Source organism: Cricetulus griseus, unplaced genomic scaffold, assembly GCF_003668045.3.
Source record: "Cricetulus griseus strain 17A/GY unplaced genomic scaffold, alternate assembly CriGri-PICRH-1.0 unplaced_scaffold_74, whole genome shotgun sequence".
Classification (NCBI taxonomy): Eukaryota; Metazoa; Chordata; class Mammalia; order Rodentia; family Cricetidae; genus Cricetulus; species Cricetulus griseus.
In genome coordinates this window covers 1-27,025 of record NW_023277415.1, presented here as the reverse complement: position 1 = coordinate 27,025, position 27,025 = coordinate 1, and the positions used below count along the sequence as shown (strand labels likewise).

Here is a 27,025-nt window from a genome sequence, read left to right as displayed (position 1 = left end):
GCCCGCGCCGCCATTGATTGACGTCTCCGTGTTTCCAATGTGCAGCGAACCGGAAGTCCCGCCCCGCGGGCTCAGATTGACATCTCCGGGCTTTTAACCAGCCCTGGAACCGGCAGTCCCGCCCGCGCACGTGTGACTGACGCCCCGTTGACCCCACCGCGCCCCCTCCCGGAAGTCCGCCCCCACCCCCCGCCGTGACTGACGCAGCGTGGTCGGTGACGTCACCCCGGCTGGCTGCGGCGCCCCGGATGCCGGAGCGGTGACTGCAGAGCTGGGTCGCGGCCCGGAGGGGGCGGGGCCGGGGGGGCGGGGCCGGCGGGGCGGGGCCTCGGCGGGTTCCACAGCGCGGGCGCCGCGGGCGGAGGACGAGCTGGGGCCTCGCGGGACGAGGTGAGGGCGGGGCGGGGCCGGGGCGTTGTGTGTGCGTGGGTGTGAGTGTGCGTGCGTGTGCGTGAGTGTGAGTGCGTGTGTGTGCGTGCGTGTGAGTGTGCGTGAGTGTGCGTGAGTGTGAGAGAGTGCGTGAGTGTGCGTAAGTGTGAGTGTGCGTGAGTGTGCGTGAGTGTGCGTGCGTGTGTGTGAGTGTGAGAGAGTGTGCGTGCGTGTGAGTGTGAGAGAGTGCGTGAGTGTGAGTGTGAGTGTGTGTGCGTGCGTGTGTGTGAGTGTGAGAGAGTGGGTGTGAGTGTGTGAGTGTGAGAGAGTGTGAGTGTGCGTGCGTGAGTGTGAGTGTGCGTGAGTGTGAGTGTGCGTGCGTGTGCGTAGGTGTGAGTGCGTGAGTGTGCGTGTGCGTGGGTGTGAGTGTGAGTGCGTGAGTGTGAGAGAGTGTGAGAGAGTGTGCATGAGTGTGAGAGAGTGAGTGCGTGAGTGTGAGTGTGCGTGCGTAAGTGTGAGTGTGCGTGGGTGTGAGTGTGCGTGCGTGAGTGTGAGTGTGCGTATGTGTGCGTGGGTGTGAGTGTGCGTGCGTGAGTGTGCGTGGGCGTGCTTGAGTGTGAGTGTGCGTGCGTGGGTGTGAGTGTGCGTGCGTGTGAGTGTGAGTGTGTGTGTGAGAGAGTGTGTGAGTGTGTGGAGGGCGGGGTCAGGGCATTGTGTGTGCGTGTGCGTGAGTGCGTTTGTGTGCGTGAGCGTGAGTGAGTGTGAGTGTCTGTGTGTGTGTGCGTGTGTGTGGAGGGTGGGGCCTCAGCATTGTGTGTGTGCGAGCGCGTGTGTGTCCTTCACACGCGTGACCCACGGCAGTGCCGCCTCGTGCTGGGGTCACTAACGGTGACGTGTGCGGCGCCCGGGACGGGGGATTCTCGGTTCTCCCGGCCTGGACGACGCGTGTCGCACGTGAAGGACACGGGGACCTCGCGGGGGACGCGTGGTGCCCGCCGTGCGCGTCGCGCGTGACGGGAAGGACGTGTAACAGCCGCGGCGTCACCGCGCGGTGTCGCACGCGAAACCACGTTCGTTGTTTCCGGTGCCGACTGAAAGCACAGGGACACGCGCGTGAGGTCACGCGGCGTTTGCTCGCGCGCGGTCGCGCACGGTGCGTGTGTGTCGATCGTGTGTGTTGCCTGTTCCTCTCTCAGGCAATCCCGAGGACGCGAGGCGCGGCACGCGCGTGTGTAAGCATCCCGTGTGCCCCCCTCCCTCCCCTCCCTCCCACGCAGGGCGTTTGCACGTGACACGCGTGTGGACGCCGACGTGACCGCACCGTGTCAGCCAAACTCGGCGCCGCTCCGCGTCTGCGCGTGTGCCGCCCACGTGATTCGTTCACACTTTTTCACCGGCAAAGCCGAGACCCCGGCGGGCCGGGCGCCGCGTGTGACGCCTCTGCACGTCCTCGCAGGACGTCACACGAGACTCACGCGCCCGTGAAAATCCCTCGCTGACCCTGCCGGGTTTTTTTTTTCTCCACAGAAGGCGGCTTCTCGAGTGTGCGGCGAGAAGCGTGTTCCACGGCCACCGCAGGTGCGTGCGGGCTCGGGGCCGGGCGCGCGTCACGGGTCACGGGCTTAGCGTGCGACACGGGGGCGGCCGGGACGCGGGACCCCGCGGGGCGGAGCGCGGGGCGCGCGGACGCGTGTGCAGAGTGGCACATCACGCGCGCACACCTGTGTAAGCGAAGAGGGCGCGTGCGCGCGTGAACTCCCGCGAGCACGCACGTACGCGGACACGCGCGCGGCGCCGGCGTGCGGACACGTGGGCACGGGCGCGGGGCTGCTCGCGGTGCTCGTGCGCGCGTGAACACGCGTGAACGGACGTCCGCAGCGTCGCTCGCGCGCGCACAGAGTCTCGCGTGTGCGTGTGGACATGGGCGGGGCACGGGACGGGGGTCCCCGGACTCCAGACGCGCACACGCGTGTCCGTGGCGCCACAGGCTCAAGTGTGCGCAGCGCCCGGCTCACGCGTGCCCGGCCACACTGACACCACACGGAGCAGCACGCTCACACTCGGTGACCCGCGGCGACACGCCGCAAACACGCCAACGCGCGCTGACACGCGCCCCGCCCGCCTCCCCGCAGGACGATGGCGCCCTCCCCCTCCTCCCGCCGCTGCTGCTCTGCTCAGCGTGTCGCGCGCACGCGCGGACCCCGCCCGCCCAGGCCAACTTCGTGCTCATCATGGCCGACGACTTCGGCATCGGGGACCCCGGCTGCTACGGGAACACGACGCTCAGGTGCGCGGGGCCCGGGGGGGGTGACGCGCGTGAGCGCACGAGTGTGGGTGTCCGTCCGCGCGCGCGCAGGCGCAAAATGTGGGTGGGGATCACCAGTAACGCACGGCCGCGACGCAGCCGTGGCCCCGGGAGCCCCCCCTCCCGGGCGACCCCCGGCTCCCGGGACACGTGCGAACGCGCACCGCACACGCGCGCGCGACCCACGGGTTTCCAACCTCGGGCGCTGCGACCCCATAGCGTGTTCACGCGCAGTGGGGCGACTCCCGGGTGTGAGACGTGACCCCGGAGGCCGGGGGTTGTGACCCCGCCCCCGTCACGACCACCTCCCCCCACCGCACTCACGGCGCGTGCGTGGTTCATGTGTGTTCCCGGCACGAGTGCAAGCGCGTGTCACTTGTGATCACGCGTGTTCCTCTCCCCCCCCCCCCCCCGCACCCGCAGGACCCCGAACATCGACCGCCTGGCCCGCGAGGGCGTGAAGCTGACCCAGCACCTGGCGGCCTCGCCCCTGTGCACGCCCAGCCGCGCGGCCTTCCTCACGGGGCGGTACCCCGTGCGCTCAGGTGCGTGGACGCGCGTGACCGGCCTCGCGTGCGAGCACGCGTTCGGAAAGTCGGGGGCTTTTTTCGTTTGTTTGAGTGAGTGTGGGAGAGGAGCCGAGCACGCGCGCACACGTGAGGGGGCGTGGCCCGCCGGGGCGAGCACGCGCGAGGATCCCGCGTGGCCGGCTGCCTCTCCTTTTGTCTCGTTTTCTTGTCTCGCGCTCGCGTGAGCAGAGGGTTGTGCGAGTGTGAGAGCGTGCGAACAAGCATGAGTGCGTGCAGCAAGCGTGAACGTACACTCGCGGGCATGTGTGGTCATGTGTGATACGTGTGAGCGCTCGTGAGCACTGTGAACGCACGCGTGGACACTATGGATGCACATGAGCACACGCGTGAACACTGAACACACGCGTGAACACTGTGAACACTATGAACGCACTATGAACTTGCGTGTGAACACTATGAACACACTCGTGGACACTATGAACACACGCGTGGACACTGAACACACGCGTGAACACTGTGACACGCGTGGACACTGAACACACGCGTGGACACTGAACACACGCGTGAACACTATGAACACACGCGTGGACACTGAACACACGCGTGGACACTGAACACACGCGTGGACACTGAACACACGCGTGAACACTGTGACACGCGTGGACACTGAACACACGCGTGAACACTGTGACACGCGTGGACACTGAACACACTCGTGGACACTATGAACACACGCGTGAACACTATGAACACACGCGTGGACACTATGAACACACGCGTGAACACTATGAACACACGCGTGGACACTATGAACACACGCGTGAACACTATGAACACACGCGTGGACACTATGAACACACGCGTGAACACTATGAACACATGCGTGAACACTGAACACACGCATGGACACTGAACACACGCGTGAACACTGTGACACGCGTGGACACTGTGAACGCCATGAACGCACTCATGAACACGTGTGACCACGCGTGAACCGACCCCCTCTCATGCCCCACCCCCCGCAGGCATGGCGTCGCACAACCGCGTGGGCGTGTTCCTGTTCACCGCGTCCTCGGGCGGGCTGCCCCCCAGCGAGATCACGTTCGCGCGGCTGCTGCAGGAGCGCGGCTACGCCACGGGGCTGGTCGGTGAGTGCGGGGCGGGGCCGGGGGAGGGGGGCAGGGGGGGCGGGCGGGGGCGTCACCGTCCCCACCCCCGTCACGTGAAGCACACGGCTGACACCAGCCCCGCCCCGGGGGTCTTCGCACGGCCCGTGACCCCGCCCCCCCCGCGTGTCACCCTCACCGCGGTGTCTGGTGAGCGTCGTACATCACACGACACGTCGCGGGGGGCAGGGGCGTCGTGTGACGGGGTTGCCATGGTGACGGGCACCACTCCCGCCCCGCGTCATGCGAAACACGTGACCCCCGCGTGTGATTTGTTTCCCCCGTTCTGTGACCCCGACCGGCACCATCCCCACCCCCCCGTCATACGACACGCGTGACCGACGCCCCTCCCACCCCAGCGACGTGACGCATGACGCATGACCGTCACCATCCCCTCCCCCGTCATACGACACGCGTGACCGACGCCCCTCCCACCCCACCGACTTCTCGCATGACGCATTACGTCACCACGCCAACCCCGCGACATACGACACGCGTGACCGACGCCCCTCCCACCCACGCCACGTGTCGCATGTCACATGACGTCACCAACCCCCCTGTCATATGACACGCGTGACCGACGCCCCTCCCACCCCCGTGACGTGTCGCATGACGTCACCACTCCAATCCCCGGTCATATGACACGCGTAACCCCCCCCGCCCCACCCCCCCCCCGCGAGGTGTCACCTGACTCATGACGTCACCACGCCAACCCCGCGTCATACGACACGCGTGACTGACACCCCTCCACCCCATGACGTGTCATATGACGCATGACGTCACCACCCCCACCCCCGTCATACGACACGCGTCACCGACCCCACCCCACCCCACCCCCCCGCAGGGAAGTGGCACCTGGGCCTGAGCTGCCGCCACCGCTCCGACTTCTGCCACCACCCGCTGCGCCACGGCTTCTCCTTCTTCCACGGGTTCCCCCTGACCAACCTGCGCGACTGCCGCCCCGGCGCGGGCACCGTGTTCGGGGCCGCGGTGCGCGCGGCGGTGTTCGCGCCGCTGCAGGCGCTGTGCGCGTGCGTCCTGACGCTGCGCTGCTGCGCTGCCTGCGCCTGGCCCGCGTCCCCCACGCGGCCTTCGCGGCGCTGGGCTGCTGCGGGGGGCGTGGCCGCCGCCTTCCTCGGCTTCCTGCGCTACTTCCGCCCGGCCAACTGCTTCCTCATGAGCGGCTACGACGTCGCGCAGCAGCCGGCGGCCTACGACGGGCTCGCCCGGGGCCTGGCGGAGCAGGCCGTGGGCTTCATCCACAGGTGCGGGGGTCACCGGGGGTGGAGGTCACGGGTCACGGAATGGGCCCCCCGGGGTCGGGGGTGGCGTCGGTCACGGGTTTCGTGTGACGGGGGAGTTGGCATGGTGACGGTCACGCTTCATGCGACACGTGGCGGGGGTGGGAGGGGTCGGTCACGCGTGTGGTAGGACGGGGGGTGGGGATGGTGACGCTCAAGGATCACGGGACACGTCACGGGGTGGGAGGGGTGACCCTGGGGCATCACACATGACGGGGGAGTTGGGATGGTGTCAGTCAACGCGCGGTAAAAACAGGCCAGGGCCTGGGGGTGTCATCGGTCATGCGTGTCGTATGACGGGGGGGTTGGGATGGTGACGGTCGGGGTCACAGGACACGAGGAAAGTCACACGCGGGGGTCAGAAACGCATCATGTGACGGGGAGTTGGCATGGTGACGGTTACGCGTCATGCGACACGCGTGACCTCGGGGGTGGGGGCGGTGTCGGTCACGCGTTTCGTAGGACGGGGGAGTTGGGATGGTGCCGGTCGGGGTCACAGGACAGGACGAAACTCACACGCGGGGGTCACAGTGACGTCACTCACGAGTTTCGCATGACGCTGGGTGGGGGCGGTGACGTCACACATCACGGGACACGTCACGGGGGGGTCAGAGAACGGGATGAGAACCGCAGGTGGGGGGTGGGGATGGTGTCAGTCACACGTGTCCCATGACGGGGGGGGGGTGACGGTCACGTGACTGTGACGAGAGTCGGGGCCTTGGGTGACAGTGGGCGGGGCCGGGGATGCGGGGGGTCCCGTGACACACGTCGGCCGGGGCCGCGGGGTCACGTGCGTGGAGTTGGCATGTTGCCGACGGCGCGGGTCGGGGTCACGCGTGACCGGGCGGGGCTCCGGGGGTCGGGACGGTGCCGGTCACTCCCGGTTCCGTGATGTGGACGCGCGCGTGCGCGGGGTCCCGTGTGACCCTGCGCTGACGTGTGTGTCCCGCGACCCCGCAGGCACGCGCACACGCCCTTCATGCTGCTCCTGTCCTTCATGCACGTGCACACGGCGCACTTCGCGGGGCCCGAGTTCGCGCGGCGCAGCCTCCACGGGGCCTACGGGGACGCGGCCGAGGAGATGGACTGGAGCGTGGGTGAGTTCGGGGGGGGGGGCACGCGTGCGTCATGGTGGGTGTCGCGTGCGTCATGGGTGTCGCGTGCGTCCTGCGTGTCGCGTGGGTCCTGGGTGTCGCGTGCGTCCTGCGTGTCGCGTGCGTCCTGCGTGTCGCGTGGGTCCTGGGTGTCGCGTGCGTCATGGGTGTCGCGTGGACCCTGGGACGTGCAGGGCGTGACGAGAGCGTCTGAGAGGGTGTCCCGCGTTCCGGGTCGTGGTTCCCGGGTGTGTCACATGCAGCTGAGAGTCCGCGTGCGCGTCCCCTGTGCGCGTCTGCGTGCGTGTTCCGGGCTGCACGCGTGTGTCTCACTTGTTCCGGGTCGCGCGCACGCGTGTGCCTTGTGTGTTGTGTCGCGTGTTCCATGTCCTCCGCGCGCCTTCCCGGGCGGGACTCGGAGCGCGTGCGCGCCCCCACGTGTGCGCAACGGTGTGCGGTGCGTGACGCTGACGCGGGCCCCGGATGCTTGCGTCGCGTGTCACGCGTCCCGTGACGCGCTGTCTGGGCTGTGCGCGTGTTCTCCCGTGTGCGCGCCCGCGGGGTGTCTGTGCGCAGAGCCCGGCACGCGTGTTCCCGTGTGCGTGGACGCACGTGCGTCTCGTGTGTCTCATGACGCAGGCAGCGGGTGTGCGCGTGTGTCACCTCCTGTGGGGCGGAGGACACACAAGCGCAGGCGTGACGCCTGGCGTGTGAGAGCGTGTGCCATACCCGCGAGCTCAGCCAGGCGTGCGTGTGTGGTGGCAGCGCGGACGGACACGTGACACACGTGACACGCGTGTGCTTCGGTGACCGCGTGACGCTCACACACGCACACGTGACATCTGCACAGCCCGGGTGGGACGCGTGTGAGAGAAGGGAGGCCCCGTGCAGTTTCCGTGTTTGTCCGCGTGTGCACGTGCAGGGCGCGGCCCCCGTGTCACACCAGCGTGAATGCCCACCGCCCGGCGTGTGTGAGTGTGCACGCGTGCGTGCATGTGTGTGTCTTCACGCGTGTCCACACGTGTTCCTCGAGTGTTCCCTCCACCCCCTCCACGCGCTCGTGCACACCCGCCTGTCCACGCGTGTGACCCCGCCCCCACCCCTCCCCGCAGGTCAGGTCCTCGACGCCCTGGACCGCCTGGGCCTGGCGAACGACACGCTCGTCTACTTCACGTCGGACCACGGCGCACACGTGGAGGAGGTCAGCGCCAAGGGCGAGATGCACGGCGGCAGCAACGGGGTCTACAAAGGTCAGCGGCGCGGGCGGGGGCGGCGGGTGGGGATCCGGGGCACGTGTCTGTGTGCCCGTGACGACGCTCCCGCGTGCATGCGTGTCACACGTAGTGCAGTGGGCCCCGTGTGTTCTCCGGTGACGACCCGCGCGCGCTCACACGTGGCTCACGCGTGTGCCCGCGTGAGTCCGGCGCGTGCGTGTCCCGTGTGCTCCCATCCCACGTGTGAAAGTTCCCCCGCCACGGGCGTCCCGCGGCCTCTCGCCCCGTGCACACGTGTCAGCGCCGTGTGCATCCTGGCTGACTGTGGCGACACGCGTGTCCTTAGCATGGCGACGCGTGTGCCGGGTCGCCAGGGCAGCGCGCGACGGGCAGGAGGGCGGGCGGGTGTGTGAGGTGACCCCGCCCCATTCCTATGACCCTGTCACACACGTGAGAAGTGAACACGGAACGCGCTAACACACGTGGAAACCGGTGGACACGGAACGCGCTAACCCGCACCTTCTCCCTGACCCCGCAGGCGGCAAAGCCACCAACTGGGAGGGCGGCATCCGAGTGCCCGGGCTCCTGCGCTACCCGCGCCGCCTCGCGCCCGGCCTGGAGATCGCCGAGCCCACGAGCAACATGGACCTTTTCCCCACGGTGGCCGCGCTGGCGGGGGCGGAGCTTCCGGCTGACAGGTGACGCCTGGGGGCGGGGCCGGGGCGCGGGACGCGGGTGATTGACAGCTCCCGGTGTGGCTCACGCGCGTGCGTGTCATCGTCACTGCGTGTCTGAGGGATGCGCATGCGTCGCGGGGAGGCGTTTCCTCGAGCACGCGTGTTTCCGAGCGGCGCTGCGTGAGCTCGCGTTGAGACGCGTGAGCGCACACGGAAAGTTCACGCGTGCGGGTCGTGGGGACGCCCTGTGCGCGCCACGCACGTGTTCCGGGGCAGCCCGTGACTCAGACACGCGCGTGTTCCGGGCAAGGCCGCCGTATGACCGCGTGGCACGCTCACACCTGCTGCAGAGGCCGCCGATTCCCGGGCACGGGTGGCTCTCTTGGGGGGGTGGGGCAGCCCCGGTGCCAATGTGCGCGCGCGCGTGTCCCGGAGCGCTGCGCCGCGGACTCACGTGAACACGCGCGTTCCCTGCAGGATCATCGACGGGCGCGACCTGATGCCGCTGCTGCAGCGCCAGACCCCGCGGTCGGCGCACGAGTTCCTCTTCCACTACTGCAACGCCTACCTCAACGCCGTGCGCTGGAGCCCGCGCAACGGTGAGCACACGCCGGCACACGCACGTGCGCGGGTCGCGTACACGCGTCCCGCCGCGGGCAGCGCGGGCGCCCCCTCCCACGCGTCCCCAGGGCGCCCGGCCGGGTGTGCGGTGTCGCGTGTGTGGCGTGTGCGTGCGTGTTTGCCGATTGTCCCACCCCGCTGATCACGCGCACGCACACGCCTGTGGATGTTTGCCACGGACGGAAGCCCGCCGTGTGCCGTGTGCGTTGCGTGACGCGTGCCCCACGCGTGTCCCGGCTGCTCGTGTCTCACGAGCTTCCCATGTGTGTCGCACGCGTGGACGCGGGACGGGGCGCTGATGTGTCACCCGCAGGCCGTTGCGGCCTCGTGTGACGTGCGTGTTACGTGTTTGCCGTTTTCCCCGTGACCCCCCCTCCGAGTTGAGTGTGCGTCGCACGCGTGTGCGTCGTCGTGAGAACGCACGACACGCACGGGCTGAGTCCCAAGCGTGACCCGTGTAGTTCGCACGTGTGCCATTCGCGCCGTGTCCCACGGGACTCACGTGTGCCTCGTGCGCCACCGCCCGTCACGGGCCCGCAGGCGTGCCCGGGACCACGTGCGCATCACGTGTGTGCCACGCATGCGCAGCTACACGCGTGCGGCGGCGCACGTGTCACGCACGTGTCTCGTGTGTCACGCTCTTCGCGTGTGTCACGCTCTTTGCGTGTGTCACGCGTGTCACGCGCTCGTGTCCCCGCCCCGCAGAGACCGCCGTGTGGAAGGCCTTCTACTTCACGCCCAAGTTCGACCCCCCGGGCGCCAACGGCTGCTTCTCCACCCACGTGTGCTTCTGCTTCGGCGACCACGTGACGCACCACGACCCCCCGCTGCTCTTCGACCTCTCGCGCGACCCCGGCGAGCGCCGCCCCCTGACGCCGGCCTCGGAGCCCCGCTACCACGCCGTGCTGGCCGCCATGCAGGAGGCGGCGGCCGCGCACGCGCGCACGCTCGACCCCGATGTGCCCGACCAGCTGTCGCTCGGGAACCTCATGTGGAAGCCGTGGCTGCAGCTGTGCTGCGACTCCGCCCCCTCCGCGCTCGCGTGTCACTGCGCGGGCGACCGCTGAGCCGCACGCGTGACACACACGTGGCGGGAACCCCACTTGCCCGGGGTCACGCGTGAGGTTCCCGTGTTGCGTGTGCTCAAGTGACGTCACTGTGTTCCGTCACGCGTGACCCCCCGTCCCCCAGTCCCGTCACGCGCGTGACATACACGCGTGACAGACATCTCAGTTCCCCGGGGTCGCGCGTGACGTTAGTGTCAAGCTAGTGTGTCCAGCCACGCGTGACCCCCTTCCTCCCCCCCCCCGCCATGAACTTCAACGAGCATGACCCCGTGCGACCCCCACACGAGTCACGCGCGGCGCCGTGATCAACACGCGCTGTTCATACGTGTAATCGGAAAACGTCACCCGCATCCAAGAGGTCAACGCGCGTGACCCCCGACCCTGCACTTTCCTCCCCCCCAGCGTGACCCACCCGCGACCCCGTGTGACTTTCCACCCCCACCTGGGGTCCCGTGAAACGTTCTCCCGTTCACCGCACACGCGTGACCGTCCCATGTTCAGTCGCCAACCGTGAGCGCTCTGTGACCCTGGGGTCAGCACACTGTGACTGTGGCCATCACGGGGTCACCGCCCCCACCCCCCACACCCTCGCACACGGACTGTGAAACGTGATCATATGAAGGACATGCAGCTTGCACACGGGATACACGGAGAGCGCGCGCCCGTGCGCGTGTTCGTGTGCACACGCGTGTGCTCCGCGGATCCTCCCCGCCCCCCGTTACCTGCTCAGTGTTGACACGCGTGCTCGGCCGCGACGACCGTGCCGACCCGCCAGGAACCCAGACACGTACATGTGAGTCCCGACTCGCGTGGGCCGAGCCACGCGTGTTTGAGCCCCAGACCTGCACCTGTGAAACCCGCGTGTGACCACGGGGCCGCGCGCCAGCTGCGGCACGTGAGCCCCAGGCCCCGGACATGTGATACACGCGTGAAGCCCATGCTGTGCCCCCGCCCGCGTCAACCTGTGACCCGGGACACGTGTGTGAGTCCCCCACACGCGCCCCCAACCGGGCTCCGCTCTCTCAGTATTAGACACGTGTGTACTCAGCGCGTGGACCCAGCACGCACCCCGACCCGGCGACGGCTCGCGTGTGAGCAACGCAACGCGCGCGGAGCCCGAGACGTGTGAGCCGTGAGACGGGCACTTGTGAAACCCGCAGACGCGTGTGCGAGAGCGCCGCTGCTTTGCACACGCGCGGGCGGGAATTCCCGTTTCGTTTTCTTTTCTCCTTTTTTTTTGCTTTTGTTTCCGGCTTAATTTTTTTTCTGTCCCCGTGTTTGTTTCTCCCATTCCGTGTTTGCCGCGTTCCGTGTCCCGTTTCGCTTTTTTCGTTTTTTTAACTTTGATCTCGTTTTTTTTTTCGTTCGCGCCTCCTGTGTCGCTTTCTCGCCCTCTTATGTTTTGTCCATGTTTTTTTTGTTTGTTTGCCTCTCCTTAGCGTGTTTCCGTTTCCCGTGTCACCGTTGGTGTTTTTTCCAGGTTCCTATCGTTTTCCCGTTACTTGTGTTTCCTTCCTCGGCATCCGTGTTGTATGTTGGCGGCTCCTCCTCCCTTCGCTCCCGGCCGTGTGGCCGCCGGGCTCCGTGTTCCCCGCGTCCGTGTCACACGCTCCCCGCTCCCTCTGTCCCCCCGAAAACACGCGTGACTTAATGTCCCCGGAGTACCTGACCCGTGTGTGTTCCCCGCGTCGCACGATGACGGAATCCAGCCGCGCGTGTCTCCCTCACGGAAGAGGAAAACCTATAACTGAGAACTCGGAACATGTAACCTGCAGTTGTATCAAACACGTATTTATTTCTCCCCCCGGAACGTGTTCGCAAAAAAATAAATTAGCGACAATAAACGTATCAAGTGACGGCGGCCTCCGCGTTTTCCTTTCCGGGTAGCGGGGTCCGGCGTGGGGGGGGCACACATGTTAACACGTGACCGCCTTTCCCACGGGAGAAGGACAAAAGGCGTCGCGGACAATGAAATAGATCAGAAGCCGGACGTGCGTCTCGCGTGTCCACCGCCAAGGGATCGAAATCCAAATTTGGATTTCGGAAAAAGAAATCCCGTGACATCCCGTGTGCGCGGTCACGGGTCGACGCCCTGAACCCGAGTGCGCGTCCCGTGGTTGGGAGGGTGGACGGGGTGCCCCGTGTTAACGACACGCGTTCACGGGGTAACTGCACAGGTCAGCACGGCCTCCCGTGTTAACCACACGGGGTCACACGCACTGCCCTCTGTGACACGCTAACCACACGGGAGGCTGTTGCTGTGCACGCGGTCACACGCGTGACCTCGGGGAGGGCGCCACGGTGGGCGTGGTCACGGAAGGGGTCCCGGATGTCACTCTGCACCAACTGTGACATCACGTGTGCGTTTGTCCCGCCCAGGCGACACGCGTGACGTGTTGGTTGGATACAAGCGGGAAGCTCGCGCCTTCCATGCGGAACGCGCAACAAACACACACGTAAGGGGCGGGGCCTGGACGTCCGGGTGTTTGTTCAGAGCGCTCGCGGCTGAAAGCGCGTCCACGTGTGTACGTGTGATCACGCGCATCCATGTGGGCCTGTGTGCGCGTTCTTAGACACACGCGTCCATCTGTGTGCACGTGTCCACACACGCGTGTCCATCTGTCCACACACGCCTGTCCATCTGTGTCCACACACGCCTGTCCATCTTTGTCCACACACGCGTGTCCATCTGTATTCATGTGTCCATCTGTGTCCGCACACGAGTGTCCATCTGTGTCCGCACACGCCTGTCCATCTGTGTCCACACACGCGTGTCCATCTGTGTCCACACACGTGTGTCCATCTGTGTCCACACACGCGCGTCCATCTGTGTTCACGTGTTCGTAGGCACACACGCACGCACGCACGCACGCCTGTGTTCACGTGTTTATTGACAGACACCACGGACACCCGAGTTTCCATGTTCACAGGACGCAACTTTGTCTTCACGTGTTCGCGCGCACGCATCTGCGTCACTCCACATCCCCGAACGGACACGGGGCACACGCGTGTTCACCGGAAGCGGCCCTCGCGGCGCAGGAAGCCCACGGTGTCGCGGAAGCCGTCACGGAACAGCGACTCCAGGGTCACGCGTGTCGGGGGGAACAGCGCGCGTGTCAGGCGGGCGAGGTTCGCGGGGGAGACCTGCACGGGATGTGGGGCGGAAAGGGCGTGGTCAGGGGCTAGGCGAGCGCACAGGAAGCCCCGCCCCGGACTCACCGCCACGTCCTGGTTGCACACGCGCGCGTACGCGCCGCGCCAGCCGGGGTCGCGCGGCGACACGTCATGGCGGCCGCAGAACGGGGACACGGTCACGGTGCGGCCCGCGGGGAGCACGGGGAGGCTGTCGGTGAGGCCGCCGTCCACCCAGGTCTGCGGGAGGGGGGGGAGAGGGGAGGGGACACGCATGAGAGCATGCCAGCACACGCGTGCTCACACGTCGGCGACACGTGACGGCACACGCCAGCGGCGCGTAAAGGTCACACGCGCGTGCTCAGGGTCGCGTGAGACCAGCGCGCGTCTCTCTGTGACCCACGTGCGTCGTATGGTCACACGTCAGCAACGCGCGCGCTCAGCGTCGCGTGTCACCGACGTATGTTTCCACAGGACGCCTTTCCGTGTGACGGTCCACGGACGTGTGTGGGGCTCACGTGTCACTGACACACGTATTCAGGGTGACACGCGGGCGACACACACAGTGAGCCCCCCTCTCAGACCCGGCTCACGTGTGAGTCACGCGTCACACATCAGCAACGCGCGCGCTCAGCGTCGCGTGTCACCGACGCATGCTTTCACAGGACGCCTTTCCGTGTAACGGTGCACGAATGTGTGTGAGGCTCACGTGTCACCAACACACGTATTCAGGGTGACACGCAAGTAACACACGTGGCGAGTCCCGCCCCCAGCCCCGGCTCACGTGTCAGTCACGCGTCACGCGCACGCACCACGCCCATCCCGCTTACCTGCCCCGCGTACTCCACGGGCTTGAGTCCCATGTAGACGGGGATGAAGCTGCTGGCGAGGAGAACCTGTGCGCGGGAGAACGCGGGACGCGCGTGACCGGGAACACGCGACGTGACACACGCAAGGACACAGACACATGCATGAACACACGCGGGCACGCGCACAGAGCACGGGACGCGGCTGGGAGGGAAAACACAGACTGCGCGTGTCACGGCCGCACACGCGTGCAGGGACGGGGACACGCGACGCGCGTGCCCCCCGCGCGCTCTCACCTGGATGAGGTCGTCACGGGAAGCGAAGCAGGACACCAGGCGGTTCTCGCGTGTGCGCGCGTTGGTGATGGACACGTGCAGCCGGTCACGCGCCAGCTCGTGTGCGTTCGCGGGGAGGATCCGGTCCACGCCGCTCCTGCGGGCGAGAGGGCGAGCGCACACGCGTGTGCACATGGGACAGACACGCGTGCCCGAGAGCACCAGCGTTATGTGCGCCAGGCCCCGGTCGCACGCATGGGCGGACGGCGAGACACGGTAAGGCCCTGTGGTCGCGTGTGCGCGTGGCGCCCCCGTGTGCGCCGAGCGCGTGTGGAGTCCGTGTGTGCGTGGACACGGAGCACACGCGTGATCACCGATGCACGCCCGGGTCGTGCACACACACGTGAGGACCCGGGTACACGCTAAGCCTCCGACCGCACACACGGCAACACCTGACACGGTTCCCGGCACCCTCTGCGTGTGTGCGGCCCCCACCCGCCCCGCGCTCACGCGTGTGCACCTCAGCCGCTCCATGAAGTCGAAGCCGGGCGTGGCCGGGCCCAGGGCCTGACGCCGCGTGTCCTCGGCCAGCGCGTGTGCGAAGCGTGTGCAGGCCTGGGGGGGAGAGAGGGAGGGGTGAGAGCAACTGTGCGGGCGCCAAACCCGCCCTAGGATGCCATCCCGTATCGCGTGTGTCACGTGTGCGTCATGCATGTCACCTGTGTGTGTCACGTGTGTGTCACGTGTGTGTCACGTGTGTGTCATGCATGTCACTTGTGTGTGTGTCACGTGTGTGTGTCTCCTGTGTCACGCGTGTGTCACGCATGTGTCATGTGTCATGTGTCACGTGGGTGTCATGTGTGTGTGTCACGCATTTGCCATGTGTGTGTGTGTCACATGTGTGTCATGTACGTGTCACGCGTGTGTCGTGTGTCATGTGTGTCACGTGTGTGTCACCTGTGTCGCACGTGTCATGCGTGTGTCATGAGTGTCACGCGTGTGTCACGTGTGTGTGTCACGTGTGAGTCACGTGTGTCACCTGTGTCGTGCGTGTGTCACGCATGTGTCACGTATGTGTCACGCATGTGTCATGTATGTGTCATGCGTGTGACGTGTGTGTGTGTGTGTGACGGGCATGTGTCGTGTGTCACGTGTGTGTCACGCGTGTGTCATGCGTGTGACGTGTGTGTGTGTGTGTGTCGGGCGTGTGTCGTGTGTCATGTGTGTGTCACGCGTGTGTCATGTATGTGTCATGCGTGTGACGTGTGTGTGTGTGTGTCGCGCGTGTGTCGTGTGTCATGTGTGTGTCATGCGTGTGTCATGCGTGTGACGTGTGTGTGTGTGTCGGGTGTGTGTCACGTGTGTCGCGCGTGTGTCACGTGTGCGTCACCTCCAGACTCCCCGGCGCCGTCAGCAGCGCCGCCGCCACCAGGGCCCCGGCCGAGGCGCCCGCGAAGGCCGTGACGTCACGCAGCAGCCCCGCCCCGTGCGCGCGCAATGCCATGGCCGCCCCCAGGTGGTACACGCCCAGGAAGCCGCAGGCCGCGAAGGACACGCCCACGGGCCACGTCATGGGGCGGGGCCGGCGGCTCCTGCGGAGACACAGACATGAGAAAGCACCTGTGGACACGCGAGCGCAGGCCCCGCCCCTCCCTGTGACTGACAGGAAGCCCCGCCCCTCCCTTCAACCGGTTCCCCGGCACGAACTACGTTTCCCAGCATCCCCAGCCCCCCTGTGACGTCACCCTGCGTCCGCCTCAAGCTATCAGCCTTGGTTCCCCCGGGGTTCCCGCTCCCGCCGCCCGGGAGAAAATACAATTCCCAGAAGGCCGCGGGGCTGGGGGCGCGGGTCGGTGACGCCATCAGCGGGGCCTCTCCCGCCCGCCCAGGACCCCCGGCCACACCGGCGCCTCACGCGAACTACGTCTCCCGGCGGCCCGCGCGCAGGACTGGTGCCGGCCTCTGACGTCACAGCGGGGAGCCGGGCGACCCCGCGACGACCCCGCAACCGGCACCCACTGCGCACCGCGGACCTCGTTTCCCAGGGTTCCCCGCGGCGGTGGCGGCGCCGGCGGCGGACGAGTGACGGCACAGGCGGCTCCCGCGGTTCCCGGTCGAGTCCGCGACGTCTCCCGGGGTCCGGCGAAGGCTGCGGCGGCTGCGGCGGCGTTGGTCGCGTCTTTCTGACGTCACATGGAGCGCCGCCGGCCGCGCTCGGAACTACTAAAATGGCGGCGGTTTCCCCGCGTTCCGGGGCGCGGGGCGGCTCCCAGGATGCCCCGCGCGCGCTCGCGGTCCCCGGATTGTGACGTCAGACCAGGGCGACCTCACGGTCCTGAAACCGGGGACACCGCCTTCGGTTTTCCGTGCGGCCCGGTATCGGGGTCGCCGGGAGTGAACGACGGCTCCCAGGATTCCCCGCGTGCGTCTTCTGCTGTCGCGTCTGTCTGACGTCACAGTCGCCGCCGTCCGCGGTCCCCGCGAGGAGAATGGCGGCGGATTCCGCGAACTACGGCTCCCGGGATGCCCCGCGCTGGTCGGCGGCGAACGTGGTCGCGTCTGTGACGTCATACGCCGCGCCTGCGCTGCCACCGACCCCGAGGCTGCGGCGTCTCTGACCCGGAAGCGGCCCCGGCTCTAAGTCGCTGTTGTTTCTCGCTCACTGCCGTGTGGTCATTTTCAGGGTGTTTATTGTTGTTTCTTGTTATTAATTATTTTATTTTTGTTGTTATTGCTTACTAGTTATTGTTTGTTATTCATTTATTTTGCTATGATTTATTATTATTTCCTTTCATTGGTTATTATTTATTCATTAGTTTTTATTTATTGATTATTATTTAGTATCATTTTTATTATTTCTTATTTGTTTTCATTTATTATTTATTTTATTATTTTGTTTATTTATTATTGCCTGTTATTTATTTTATTATCATTTATTATTAGTTATTATCTATTTAGTTATTGTTTTATTTTATTATACATTATTAATTTATTAATTTCTACTATAATTTTATTTATTTTTATCTGTTCCTCATTTTTTTCATCGCCGTCGCAGCCGCCGTTGTTGTCATTTCCTCCCCGGCCGCCAATGTTTCCTCTCCCGGGTTTGGGGCCCCCAGGTTAATTTGCATCTCATTTGCGAACCGCCATCTCCAGCCCCGCCCATGCCACGCCCACAGCGTCTGTCACTCACAGGCCACGCCCACACCCGTCCGCGCTCATCCAGGACACCGAGGGCAGAGGGCGGAGCTTTATTGACGATCAGTGTAGGCCCCGCCCCCTCTGAAACTCCGCTTCCTGTTCCCTGACCTCTAACCCCGCCCCATCCCTGGGGAACTGGGCGTGGCCACGGGATCCCCGCGTCCCTCGATGACGTCACACGGAGGGGCAGGGGCGACGAGGTCACACTGAGGTCATTACACGGTCCCGGAGTCTGTGGGCGGGGCCGGGGGAGGGGCGGGGCCGTGAGGGGCGTCGGGGAAGCCCCGCCCCTTCCGGCCCCGAGTGATTGAGGGGGTGGAGACAGTTTGGGGTCGAGGCCGTAGGTAATAAATTTGCATAAAGTTTCCGGGTTTCACTGGTGGGCGGGGTCTTGTTGTGGGCGGAGTCAGGGGCGGAGTTTGGAAGCACAGGGCGGGAACAGGACTCAGAGTGTGAGAGGGGAGGGGGCGTGGTCAGGGGGCGTGTCCACTCACCGCCCCGCCCCAGGCAGCCGCGGCCCCGCCCTGACCGGAAGTAGCTGACGCCGGCGCCCAGCAGCGCGACCACGACGACGGAGACGATGGGGGAGACGATGCGCGCGACGGTGTTGCCTGGGGGCGGGACTTCCGGTTACACTTCCGGCCACACTTCCGCCCTCCTCCCACCTTACTTCCATTTCCGCCCACTTCCCCTAGCCCCGCCCCTGGGGTCACCCCGGGGTCACCGCTCGCCTTGTGTGGAGTCGTGGGTCAGGGGCGGGACTCCGCCTGTGCGTAGGGCGTGGTCAGTGACGTCACGGGAGTCAGGGTGTCACGCGGGGGTCAGATTCGCACAGGGAGGGAAGGGGAGGGGACAGGAAGTGAGGGAAAATTCTCACCCCCCTCCCCAGGCCCCGCCCTCCCCAGGCCCGCCCTCACCGTGCCGCCGTGGCTGCCGAAGCCGCCGTTTCCTGTTGGGGAGATTAGGGGCGGGGTCACTGATTGTCAGGGGCGTGGTCAGTGACGGGGGCGGGGACAGTGAAAGGGCGGGCCTAACAGGAGTCCCTGCCAATCACGGGGGAGCCTGGGGCGGTGCTGTCGATCGCCTGTGACGTCACAGACTCGGGAGCAGCGCCTGACATGATGACGTCAGGTGGAGATGGCAGAGATTTGCGTTATTGAGACGTGATTGACATAACGGGGCGGGGCCCGGTGTGGGGGCGGGGCAGGGGCAGGAGGGGCGGGGCCTCGGTTTGTCATAAATTTGAATTGATTTGAACGAACCCGAAACTAATTTGCATAACCGGGAACTAAGGCCGGAGAAGTGGGCGGGGTCAGGGCGGTGGATTGATTTGCATAACGAGCCCCGCCTCCTTCTCCCGGGGGCGGGACCAGAGCGGCTGATCATTCCCCGGGGAGGAGCTTCTGCTTCTGAGCCGCATTTGCTGGTGACGTCACCAGCCCCACCCCTCCGCTGACCCCGTCCTCACCTCCGTCCTCGTGCTCGCCCGGATGTGGGCGGGGCTGTGGGCGCGGCCTCGGCGGCTGTGGGCGGGGCCTGGGAGGCGGGTAGACGCCTGTGGGGGGAGGACATCCGGTTCCCGGACACGCCCCTGAACTCAACCACGCCCATCTGGTCTGTGACACCCGGCTCTGCCACACCCGGCCCCACCCCGTCCCCGCCCCCGACTCACTTCCGCCCTGGGGGTCAGAGGGCAGCGGGTCCTGCGGGAGCCTCGGGTAGAGACCTGCGGGGATTTGCATAGATCCGAATAAATTTGCATAAATTAACATAAGCCCTGTGAGTCCTGATCCCGGGAAGGGGCGGGGCCGAGATTTGCGTGTCCCGCCCACATACGCATGCGTGAGCGATGTCAGAGGGAAAGGTGGGGGGCAGAAACCTGGATTTGCATAAATTTGCATAACGAGCCACGCCCACAACAACGTCACAACTCACCGCCTGACGGGCGCGAGGGCGGAGTCGGGTCTGCAGGGGAATAATCCGTGAGTGAGGAGGACTCAGCAGCCAGCACCCGGCACCCGGCACCCAGGACCCAGGACTCAGCACCCAGCACCCGGCACCCAGGACACAGGACCCAGCACCCAGGACACAGGACCCAGGACCCAGCACCCAGGACCCAGGACCCAGCACCCAGGACCCAGGACCCAGCACCCCCAGGACCCAGGACCCAGCACCCAGGACCCAGGACCCAGCACCCAGGACCCAGGACTCAGCACCCAGCACCCGGCACCCAGGACCCAGGACCCAGCACCCAGGACCCAGGACCCAGCACCCAGACCCAGCACCCAGGACCCAGCACCCAGGACCCAGGACCCAGGACCCAGCACCCAGGACCCACCCAGGCACCCAGGACCCAGCACCCAGCACCCAGGACCAGCACCCAGCACCCGGCACCCAGGACACAGGACCCAGCACCCAGCACCCAGGACCCAGCACCCAGCACCCAGGACCCAGGACCCAGGACCCAGCACCCAGCACCCAGGACCCAGGACCCAGCACCCAGGACCCAGGACCCAGGACCCAGCACCCAGCACCCGGCACCCAGGACACAGGACCCAGGACACAGGACCCAGGACCCAGCACCCGGCACCCAGGGCACAGGACCCAGGACCCAGCACCCAGGGCACAGGACCCAGCACCCAGCACCCAGCACCCAGGACACAGGACCCAGCACCCAGCACCCAGGACCCAGCACCCAGGACCCAGGACCCAGGACCCAGGACACAGGACCCAGGACCCAGCACCCAGGACACAGGACCCAGGACCCAGCACCCAGGACCCAGTACCCAGCACCCAGGACCCAGCACCCAGCACCCAGGACCCAGGACCCAGCACCCAGGACACACCCAGCACCCAGGACCCAGGACCCAGCACCCAGGACACAGGACCCAGACCCAGACCCAGCACCCAGGACCAGGACCCAGGACCCAGCCCAGACCCAGGACCCAGCACCAGCACCCAGGACCCAGCACCCAGCACCCAGGACCCAGGACCCAGGCAGCCCAGCACCCAGGACCCAGGACCCAGGCCCAGCACCCAGCACCCAGGACCCAGGACCCAGACCCAGCACCCGGCACCCAGGACACAGGACCCAGCACCCAGCACCCAGGACCCAGCACCCAGCACCCAGGACCCAGCACCCAGGACCCAGCACCCAGGACCCAGGACCCAGCACCCAGGACCCAGCACCCAGGACACAGGACCCAGGACCCAGCAACCAGGACCCAGGACCCAGGACCCAGGACACAGCACCCAGGACCCAGCACCCAGCACCCAGGACACAGGACCAGGACCCAGCACCCAGGACCCAGCACCCAGCACCCAGGACCCAGGACCCAGCACCCAGGACACAGGACCAGGACCCAGGACCCAGGACCCAGCACCCAGGACACAGGACCCAGCACCCAGGACCCAGGACCCAGCACCCAGGACCCAGCACCCAGGACCCAGGACCCAGGACCCAGCACCCAGGATCCAGCACCCAGGACCCAGCACCCAGCACCCAGGACCCAGCACCCAGCACCCAGCACCCAGGACCCAGCACCCAGGACCCAGCACCCAGCACCCCGTCCTGAACCCTCCGTGACCCCCCCTGACCCAGCGCTGACCCCGCGCTGACCCCCCCTCACCTGGTTCGTCCAGCGCGTCCGCCAGATCGAAGTCGCCTCCGTCTCCTGGGGCGGGGTCACCGTCAATCACCTGTCAGTCACCCGTCAATCACCCGGCCCCGCCCACCGCGGATGCCCCGAGCCGGTAGAACCGGTTCCCAAACCGGCTGCAGCCGCCCCGGGCGGGGAGGGCGGGGCCGGAGCCGAGAACCGACCCCGCCCCTGCCCCAGTTTCTGCCCGGGCCGGGGGACTCAGTGCCCAGTACCCCGGGGGAGTCAGCATCCAGCACCCGGGGGACTCAGCGTCCAGCACCCAGGGACTCAGCACTCAGTACCCGGTGGACTCAGCACTCAGTACCCGGGGACTCAGCGTCCAGCACCCAGGGACTCAGCACACAGTACCCGGGGAACTCAGCACCCGGGACGGTGTTCGAAGGGGAGCACTGAGCACTGATCACACCGGGAGGACTGAGCACCGGAAGTCAGCACCCGGGAGACCCTGCAGTGCAGAGGGGGACTCAACAACCAGCACCCCAGAGGCCCCGGGGACCCCACAGCGGGAGGACTGAGCTCCCAGCACCCAGGGGACTTAGGATACCGAGCAGCGAGCACCCGGGGAGGACTGAGCACCGAGCACCTGGGGGACTTAGCACCCAGGACCCGGCTCCCGGGCCGCAGACTGTGCTCGCAGCACCCGGGACATCCAGGGAGTGACGAGGACTGAGCACCGAGCACCCACGGAGACCCCGCAGTCGGGGGAGGACTCAGCACTCAGCACCAGCACCCGGGGCAGAGACTGAGCTCCCAGCACCCAGGAACGGACCCTGGCGACTCCGCAGGACTCCGCCCCGTCCGAGAGCACCAAGCACGCGGAGTACTCAGCACCCAGCACCCCGGGCGCTGCCACTGCCGTCAATCTCCCGGGCCGGGTGCTGGGTGAGCGGTGCCCCCGGTGCTGTGCTGAGTCCCGGCCCCGCCCCGGCCCCGCCCGGCCCCGCCCCGCTCACCCCGCGCCCGGAGCCCCCAGCAGCAGCAGCAGCAGCGCCGCGCGCAGGGCGGGGCCGCCCGGGGTCTCCATGTCCCACGCGCAGGGGCCGCGTCCGTCTCCGCCGCGTCCGTCCCGGGAGTGCGGGGTGGGCGGGGCCGCTCCCCAGATGCCCCGCGCGGGGCGGGTGCTGAGCGCACGGTGCTCCGACCGGTCGGGCGGGTGGGGGGGGCGGGTCGCCGCGGGGTGACCTGGGAGCCGGGCCAGGGGTGACGTCACCTCTCAGGGGGGACACGGGTGACGTCACCGCTCAGGGGAGGGGCGGGGGATACGGGTGACGTCACCGCTCAGCGTCAGGGGCGGGGGGACACGGGGTGACGTCAGGGTAAACAGGGGTTTCCGGGGGGCGGGGCCGGGGAACAGGAAGCCCCGCTCCCACCCACTTCTCCCCTTGGACCCCAGGGTGATGTCATCGCTCGCAAACATGAAGCCCCGCCCACCCGTGCTGCATCATTGACATGGCCCCGCCCACTGCGCATGACTGACAGGACAGGGCCAGACCCCGGAGTCCCCGAAAGACAGACTCAGCCTCGCCCACTTTCCGCTACAGGCCCCGCCCCCTTCACTGTCAATCACCTTGCCCACACCCATCAATCACCCTGGCCCCGCCCCTCCCTGTCAATCTCTCCCAGCCCCGCCCCCAGGGCGAGAGGCGGAATCAGGCGTTCAACCCGTTTATTCCGGGTTTTTATTTTATTGGCACCGGGGTCTCCCGCAGGGGCCGCCACGCTCCTGACGTCACGGCCCCGCCCCTTACGTTAAGGCAGCAGCAGGAAGCAAATGAGGGGCGGGGTCCCTAGTGATGGGAAGAAGCCGCAGGCCCTGCCCCCGACGTCAGTGCAGATATGCTAATGAGGCACTGGAAGCAGCGCGGGGGCGGGGCTGAGTTTCAGATATGCAAATGAGCTGGCGGGGATTCCCCACAGGCAAATGAGCTGGGCGGGGCCGGAACCGAGGCTCCGCCCCCGAAAGCACCAGGACTTTTTCATTTCCTGATATGTAAATGAGCCGGCGCCGGCTGCGCGGGGGGCGTGGCCATGCGGATGAGCCCCCGGCTCTGATTGGCACCACAGGCCCCGCCCCTCAGAGCGCTCCTTATGCAAATGAGCGGCAGGGTTAAGGCTTTGGCGATTTGCATATGCAAATGAGGGCCTGAGGCCCTGGCCCGGGGATTGTGGGCGGAGCCCGGAGATGTCAGAGCGCTGACGTCACGCGCATGAGGGCGTGGCCTCGGGTTCTTCCTCTCTGCCGAGCATCACGGGAGTCGTCACTGGGCGGAACCGGCTACACGGGGGCGGGGCCTGAGGGGAGAGAACCGGAAGTTAGGGCGACGGTGATGCCAGGGGACTCAGGGGCGGGGCCCGGGAAGTGGATGGTGGGGCAGGAAGTTCCGGCTGCTCCGTGACGTGATTGACAGGCTCCGCTCAGGTGATGCCCCTGGCTGACGTCACTGGAGACCCAGCCCGGGTGGTGAATGACGTCACAAGGCAGTGAAGGGGGTTCCCGATTGTAGCCACGCCCCTCCCGGGTATCTGCCCCGCCGCTGTCAGTCAGGGCACGGAAGCCCCGCCCCTCCCGGGGCCCCGCCCTCACCGCTCTCCCGGAAGCACAGCCGCCGCTTCTGATAGGCCACGAAGCTCGACACCGCGCCGGCCAGGGCGGCGACCACGGCGCCCACGATGCCGGGAACCAGGCCCTGGGGGGACCCTGTGGGGGGGAGAGAGCGGCAGGCGGGGTGCTCAGTGCTCCCCAGACAGTGCTCAGTGCTCCCCAGACAGTGCTCAGTGCTCAGTATTCAGTGCTCAGTGCTCCTCACTCAGTGCTCACTGCTCCTCACTCAGTGCTCACTGCTCCTCACTCAGTGCTCAGTGCTCCTCACTCAGTGCTGAGTGCTCCCCACAGAGTGCTCAGTGCTCCTCACTCAGTGCTCAGTGCTCAGTATTCAGTGCTCCTCACTCAGTGCTCAGTGCTCCCCAGACAGTGCTTAGTGCTCCTCACTCAGTGCTCACTGCTCCTCACTCAGTGCTCAGTGCTCCTCACTCAGTGCTGAGTGCTCCCCACAGAGTGCTCAGTGCTCCTCACTCAGTGCTGAGTGCTCAGTATTCAGTGCTCCTCACTCAGTGCTCAGTGCTCAGTATTCAGTGCTCCTCACTCAGTGCTCAGTGCTCAGTATTCAGTGCTCAGTGCTCCTCACTCAGTGCTCAGTGCTCAGTATTCAGTGCTCCTCACTCAGTGCTCAGTGCTCAGTATTCAGTGCTCAGTGCTCCTCACTCAGTGCTCACTGCTCCTCACTCAGTGCTCACTGCTCCTCACTCAGTGCTCAGTGCTCCTCACTTAGTGCTGAGTGCTCCTCACTCAGTGCTGAGTGCTCCCCACAGAGTGCTCAGTGCTCCTCACTCAGTGCTCAGTGCTCAGTATTCAGTGCTCCTCACTCAGTGCTCAGTGCTCCCCAGACAGTGCTCAGTGCTCCTCACTCAGTGCTGAGTGCTCAGTATTTAGTGCTCCTCACTCAGTGTTCAGTGCTCCCCAGATAGTGCTCAGTGCTCCTCACTCAGTGTTCAGTGCTCCTCACTCAGTGCTCAGTGCTCCTCACTCAGTGCTCCCCACTCAGTGCTCAGTTCTCAATGCTCGCCAGACAGTGCTTAGTGCTCCCCACACAGTGCTCAGTGCTCCTCGCTCAATGCTCCCTAGACAGTGCTCAGTGATCCCCAGAGAGTGCTCAGTGCTCCTCACTCGGTGCTCCTCACTCCGTGCTCCCCCCCTCCTCCCTCACCTCCGGCTTCCGGCTCTGGTTCAGGACCCCCTCGGCTGCCGCCTCCGCCTGCAAGGGAAGAGAGGGCGGGGCTCCGGTGACGTCAGGGGCGGGGCTCGGGCGTGACCGGCAGTGTCACTGACGTCACAGGGAGGCTCTGGGGGTGGACGGCGGGGCGGGGCGGGGTCTGGGGGCGGGGTCTCTGTTGAGTGAAGTCAGGGGCGAGGTGTGACGTCGGTGACGTCGGGGCGGGGCCTCACCCTTCCCGCCGGCCGCGTCCTCCAGGTCGGTGATGGAGAAATTGCCTGTGGGCGGGGCCGGGAGGTGACGTCAGCGCACTCATTTGCATAAATCATAAATCACGACACAGTGGCGGGCGGGGTTAGTGGGGGAATTAGTATAAAGGGGCGGGGTTAGTGGGGAAATTAGTATAAAGGGGCGGGGTTAGTGGGGGAATTAGCATAAAGGGGCGGGGATCCCGGGTCGCTGGCAGAGCGTCATTAGCATATATGCAAATGACAGGGCCTCGCTGACATCTACGGACAGACCCCGCCATTAGCATAAATTAGCATAGGGGCCGGGCATGCAAATGAGCCCCTCGTTAGCGGGGGAGGAGCATAGAGTGAATTAGCATAAACCACGCCTCGCATGCAAATGAGCCGACACAGGATTAGCGCGGGCAGCTGACCTCAGCGTCATTTACATAAACGGAGACGACGTCACCGCCCATTAGCATAAACCAGGCCACACAGGGACCGCGATTACCATACATGCAAATGAGGAGGCCGGATTAGCATAAACGGAGGCCACGCCCTGCAGGAGGAGCAGGGTTAGAGCGGATTAGCATAAATTAGCATAGCCGGCCATTAGCACAAACCCAGGCCCCGCCCCCCCGTCAGCACAAACCCAGGCCCCGCCCCTGACCCCACCTCCGGGCGGCGGCCGCGGCTTCGGATCCGGCTTCGGCTGGTCCCGGGGTCTGGACGGGTTGGGGTCTGCGGAGGGCGAGGGGCGGGGTTTATGGCACATGGGGGCGGGGCCAGAGCCTGAGGACCCGCCCTTGTCTGGATCCTGGAATCCCCACGCCCATACCTGAAGCCCCGCCCCCTCCTCCTTTAGCCCCTCCCCTCCTGATTAGCCCCACTCCTCCTCCCGTAACCCCACCCCCTGCTCACCGTCTCCGTCCAGGGCGTCACTCAGATCAAAGTCGTTACCTAGAAACAGAGGGGGCGGGGCTAGCGCGGGGCGGGGCCAGGGAAGCACAGGGTGTGGTCAGGCAGTGGTGGGCGGGGCCAGTCAGGCAGTGGGCGCGGTTAGGTAAGCAGTGGGTGGAGTCACATCAGAGAGGAAGGGGCCGGGGTAATGGGTGTGGTCACAGGACAAGGCTGGGGTGTGGTCTCGGGTGGGCGTGGACTCGGGTGGGCGGGGCTGCTCCCTCACCGCCCCGCGATGGTTTCCTTGGCGTCGGTTTCGCCTCCTTTGGGTCTAACAAACAAAATCAGAACAGTGAGGAGACTTCGGAGACACTCGGGGGGACTCGGGGGGACTCGGGGGGACTCGGGGTGACTCGGGGGAGACTCGGGGAGACTCGGGAGTCTCGGGGAGACTCGGGGAGACTCTGAGACACTCGGGAGACTCGGGGGGACTCGGGGAGACTCGGGGAGACTCGGAGAACACTCGGAGGAACTCGGGGGGACTCGGGGGAGACTCGGGGAGACTCGGGGAGACTCGGGGGGAGACTCGGGGGGAATCGGGGAGACTCGGGGGGAGACGTCGGGGGAGACTCGGGGAGACCTCGGGAGGGACTGGGGGGGCGAGACTCGGGAGACTCGGGGGAGACTCGGGGAATCGGGGGAGACTC

At 66.2% G+C, this 27,025-nt stretch overlaps 3 protein-coding genes and 1 long non-coding RNA gene across 8 annotated transcripts; 1 reads left to right on the top strand and 3 right to left on the bottom strand.

Moving 5' to 3' along the window:
• The first annotated feature begins 37 nt into the window (after positions 1-37).
• Positions 38-12,200, top strand: LOC113838854 (steryl-sulfatase-like). The gene is made up of 12 exons (XM_027434366.1): positions 38-69; positions 270-390; positions 1,897-1,947; positions 2,502-2,656; positions 3,098-3,219; positions 4,230-4,352; positions 5,215-5,635; positions 6,632-6,768; positions 7,878-8,015; positions 8,518-8,677; positions 9,134-9,255; positions 9,983-12,200. The coding sequence occupies exons 1-12, from the start codon at positions 38-40 to the stop codon at positions 10,342-10,344; spliced, it is 1,944 nt and encodes a 647-aa protein (XP_027290167.1). The 3' UTR covers positions 10,345-12,200.
• LOC113838852 (patatin-like phospholipase domain-containing protein 4) lies at positions 11,717-16,605 on the bottom strand. Of its 5 annotated transcripts, none has more exons than XM_027434364.2 (7): positions 16,474-16,605; positions 15,949-16,150; positions 15,079-15,173; positions 14,580-14,715; positions 14,307-14,372; positions 13,564-13,716; positions 11,717-13,488 (listed from the first exon to the last, which is right to left on the bottom strand). In XM_027434364.2, exons 2-7 carry the CDS (start codon positions 16,129-16,131, stop codon positions 13,357-13,359), a joined length of 765 nt encoding a protein of 254 aa, XP_027290165.1. In that variant the 5' UTR covers positions 16,132-16,150; positions 16,474-16,605; the 3' UTR covers positions 11,717-13,356. The 5 variants fall into 5 exon arrangements, 4 of the variants coding, with proteins under 4 accessions (XP_027290165.1, XP_035309807.1, XP_035309808.1 ...); XR_004772671.1 differs by having other exon boundaries at positions 13,351-13,488; positions 14,307-14,487; XM_035453916.1 differs by having other exon boundaries at positions 11,717-13,716.
• A 1,190-nt stretch (positions 16,606-17,795) lies between these two features.
• LOC118239827 lies at positions 17,796-18,372 on the bottom strand. Its single transcript, XR_004772672.1, has 2 exons — positions 18,254-18,372; positions 17,796-17,991 (listed from the first exon to the last, which is right to left on the bottom strand). It is a non-coding gene; the product is annotated as an uncharacterized LOC118239827 (long non-coding RNA).
• Positions 18,373-23,070: 4,698 nt separating this feature from the next.
• Cd99 (CD99 molecule (Xg blood group)) lies at positions 23,071-26,649 on the bottom strand (the record flags this gene model as incomplete). The annotated part of the gene is given in 7 exon segments (XM_035453923.1): positions 23,071-23,713; positions 24,006-24,119; positions 25,186-25,233; positions 25,425-25,469; positions 26,094-26,159; positions 26,340-26,378; positions 26,605-26,649. Coding segments are annotated over 7 exon segments (374 nt in total), but the record flags the coding sequence as incomplete, so codon positions are not given.
• Between the last annotated feature and the right edge of the window lie 376 nt (positions 26,650-27,025).

Excerpts from the sequence above, each read along its gene's own strand:
- LOC113838854 (XM_027434366.1), top strand. The coding sequence starts at position 38 with ATGTGCAGCGAACCGGAAGTCCCGCCCCGCGG. Across the intron at positions 1,948-2,501 it reads GTGTTCCACGGCCACCGCAG|GACGATGGCGCCCTCCCCCT; the intron begins GTGCGTGCGGGC and ends GCCTCCCCGCAG. Across the intron at positions 8,016-8,517 it reads CAGCAACGGGGTCTACAAAG|GCGGCAAAGCCACCAACTGG; the intron begins GTCAGCGGCGCG and ends CTGACCCCGCAG.
- LOC113838852 (XM_035453916.1), bottom strand. The coding sequence starts at position 16,131 with ATGACGTGGCCCGTGGGCGTGTCCTTCGCGGCCTGCGGCTTCCTGGGC. Across the intron at positions 15,174-15,948 it reads CGGCGCCGGGGAGTCTGGAG|GCCTGCACACGCTTCGCACA; the intron begins GTGACGCACACG and ends TCTCCCCCCCAG. Across the intron at positions 14,716-15,078 it reads GACTTCATGGAGCGGCTGAG|GAGCGGCGTGGACCGGATCC; the intron begins GTGCACACGCGT and ends TCTCGCCCGCAG.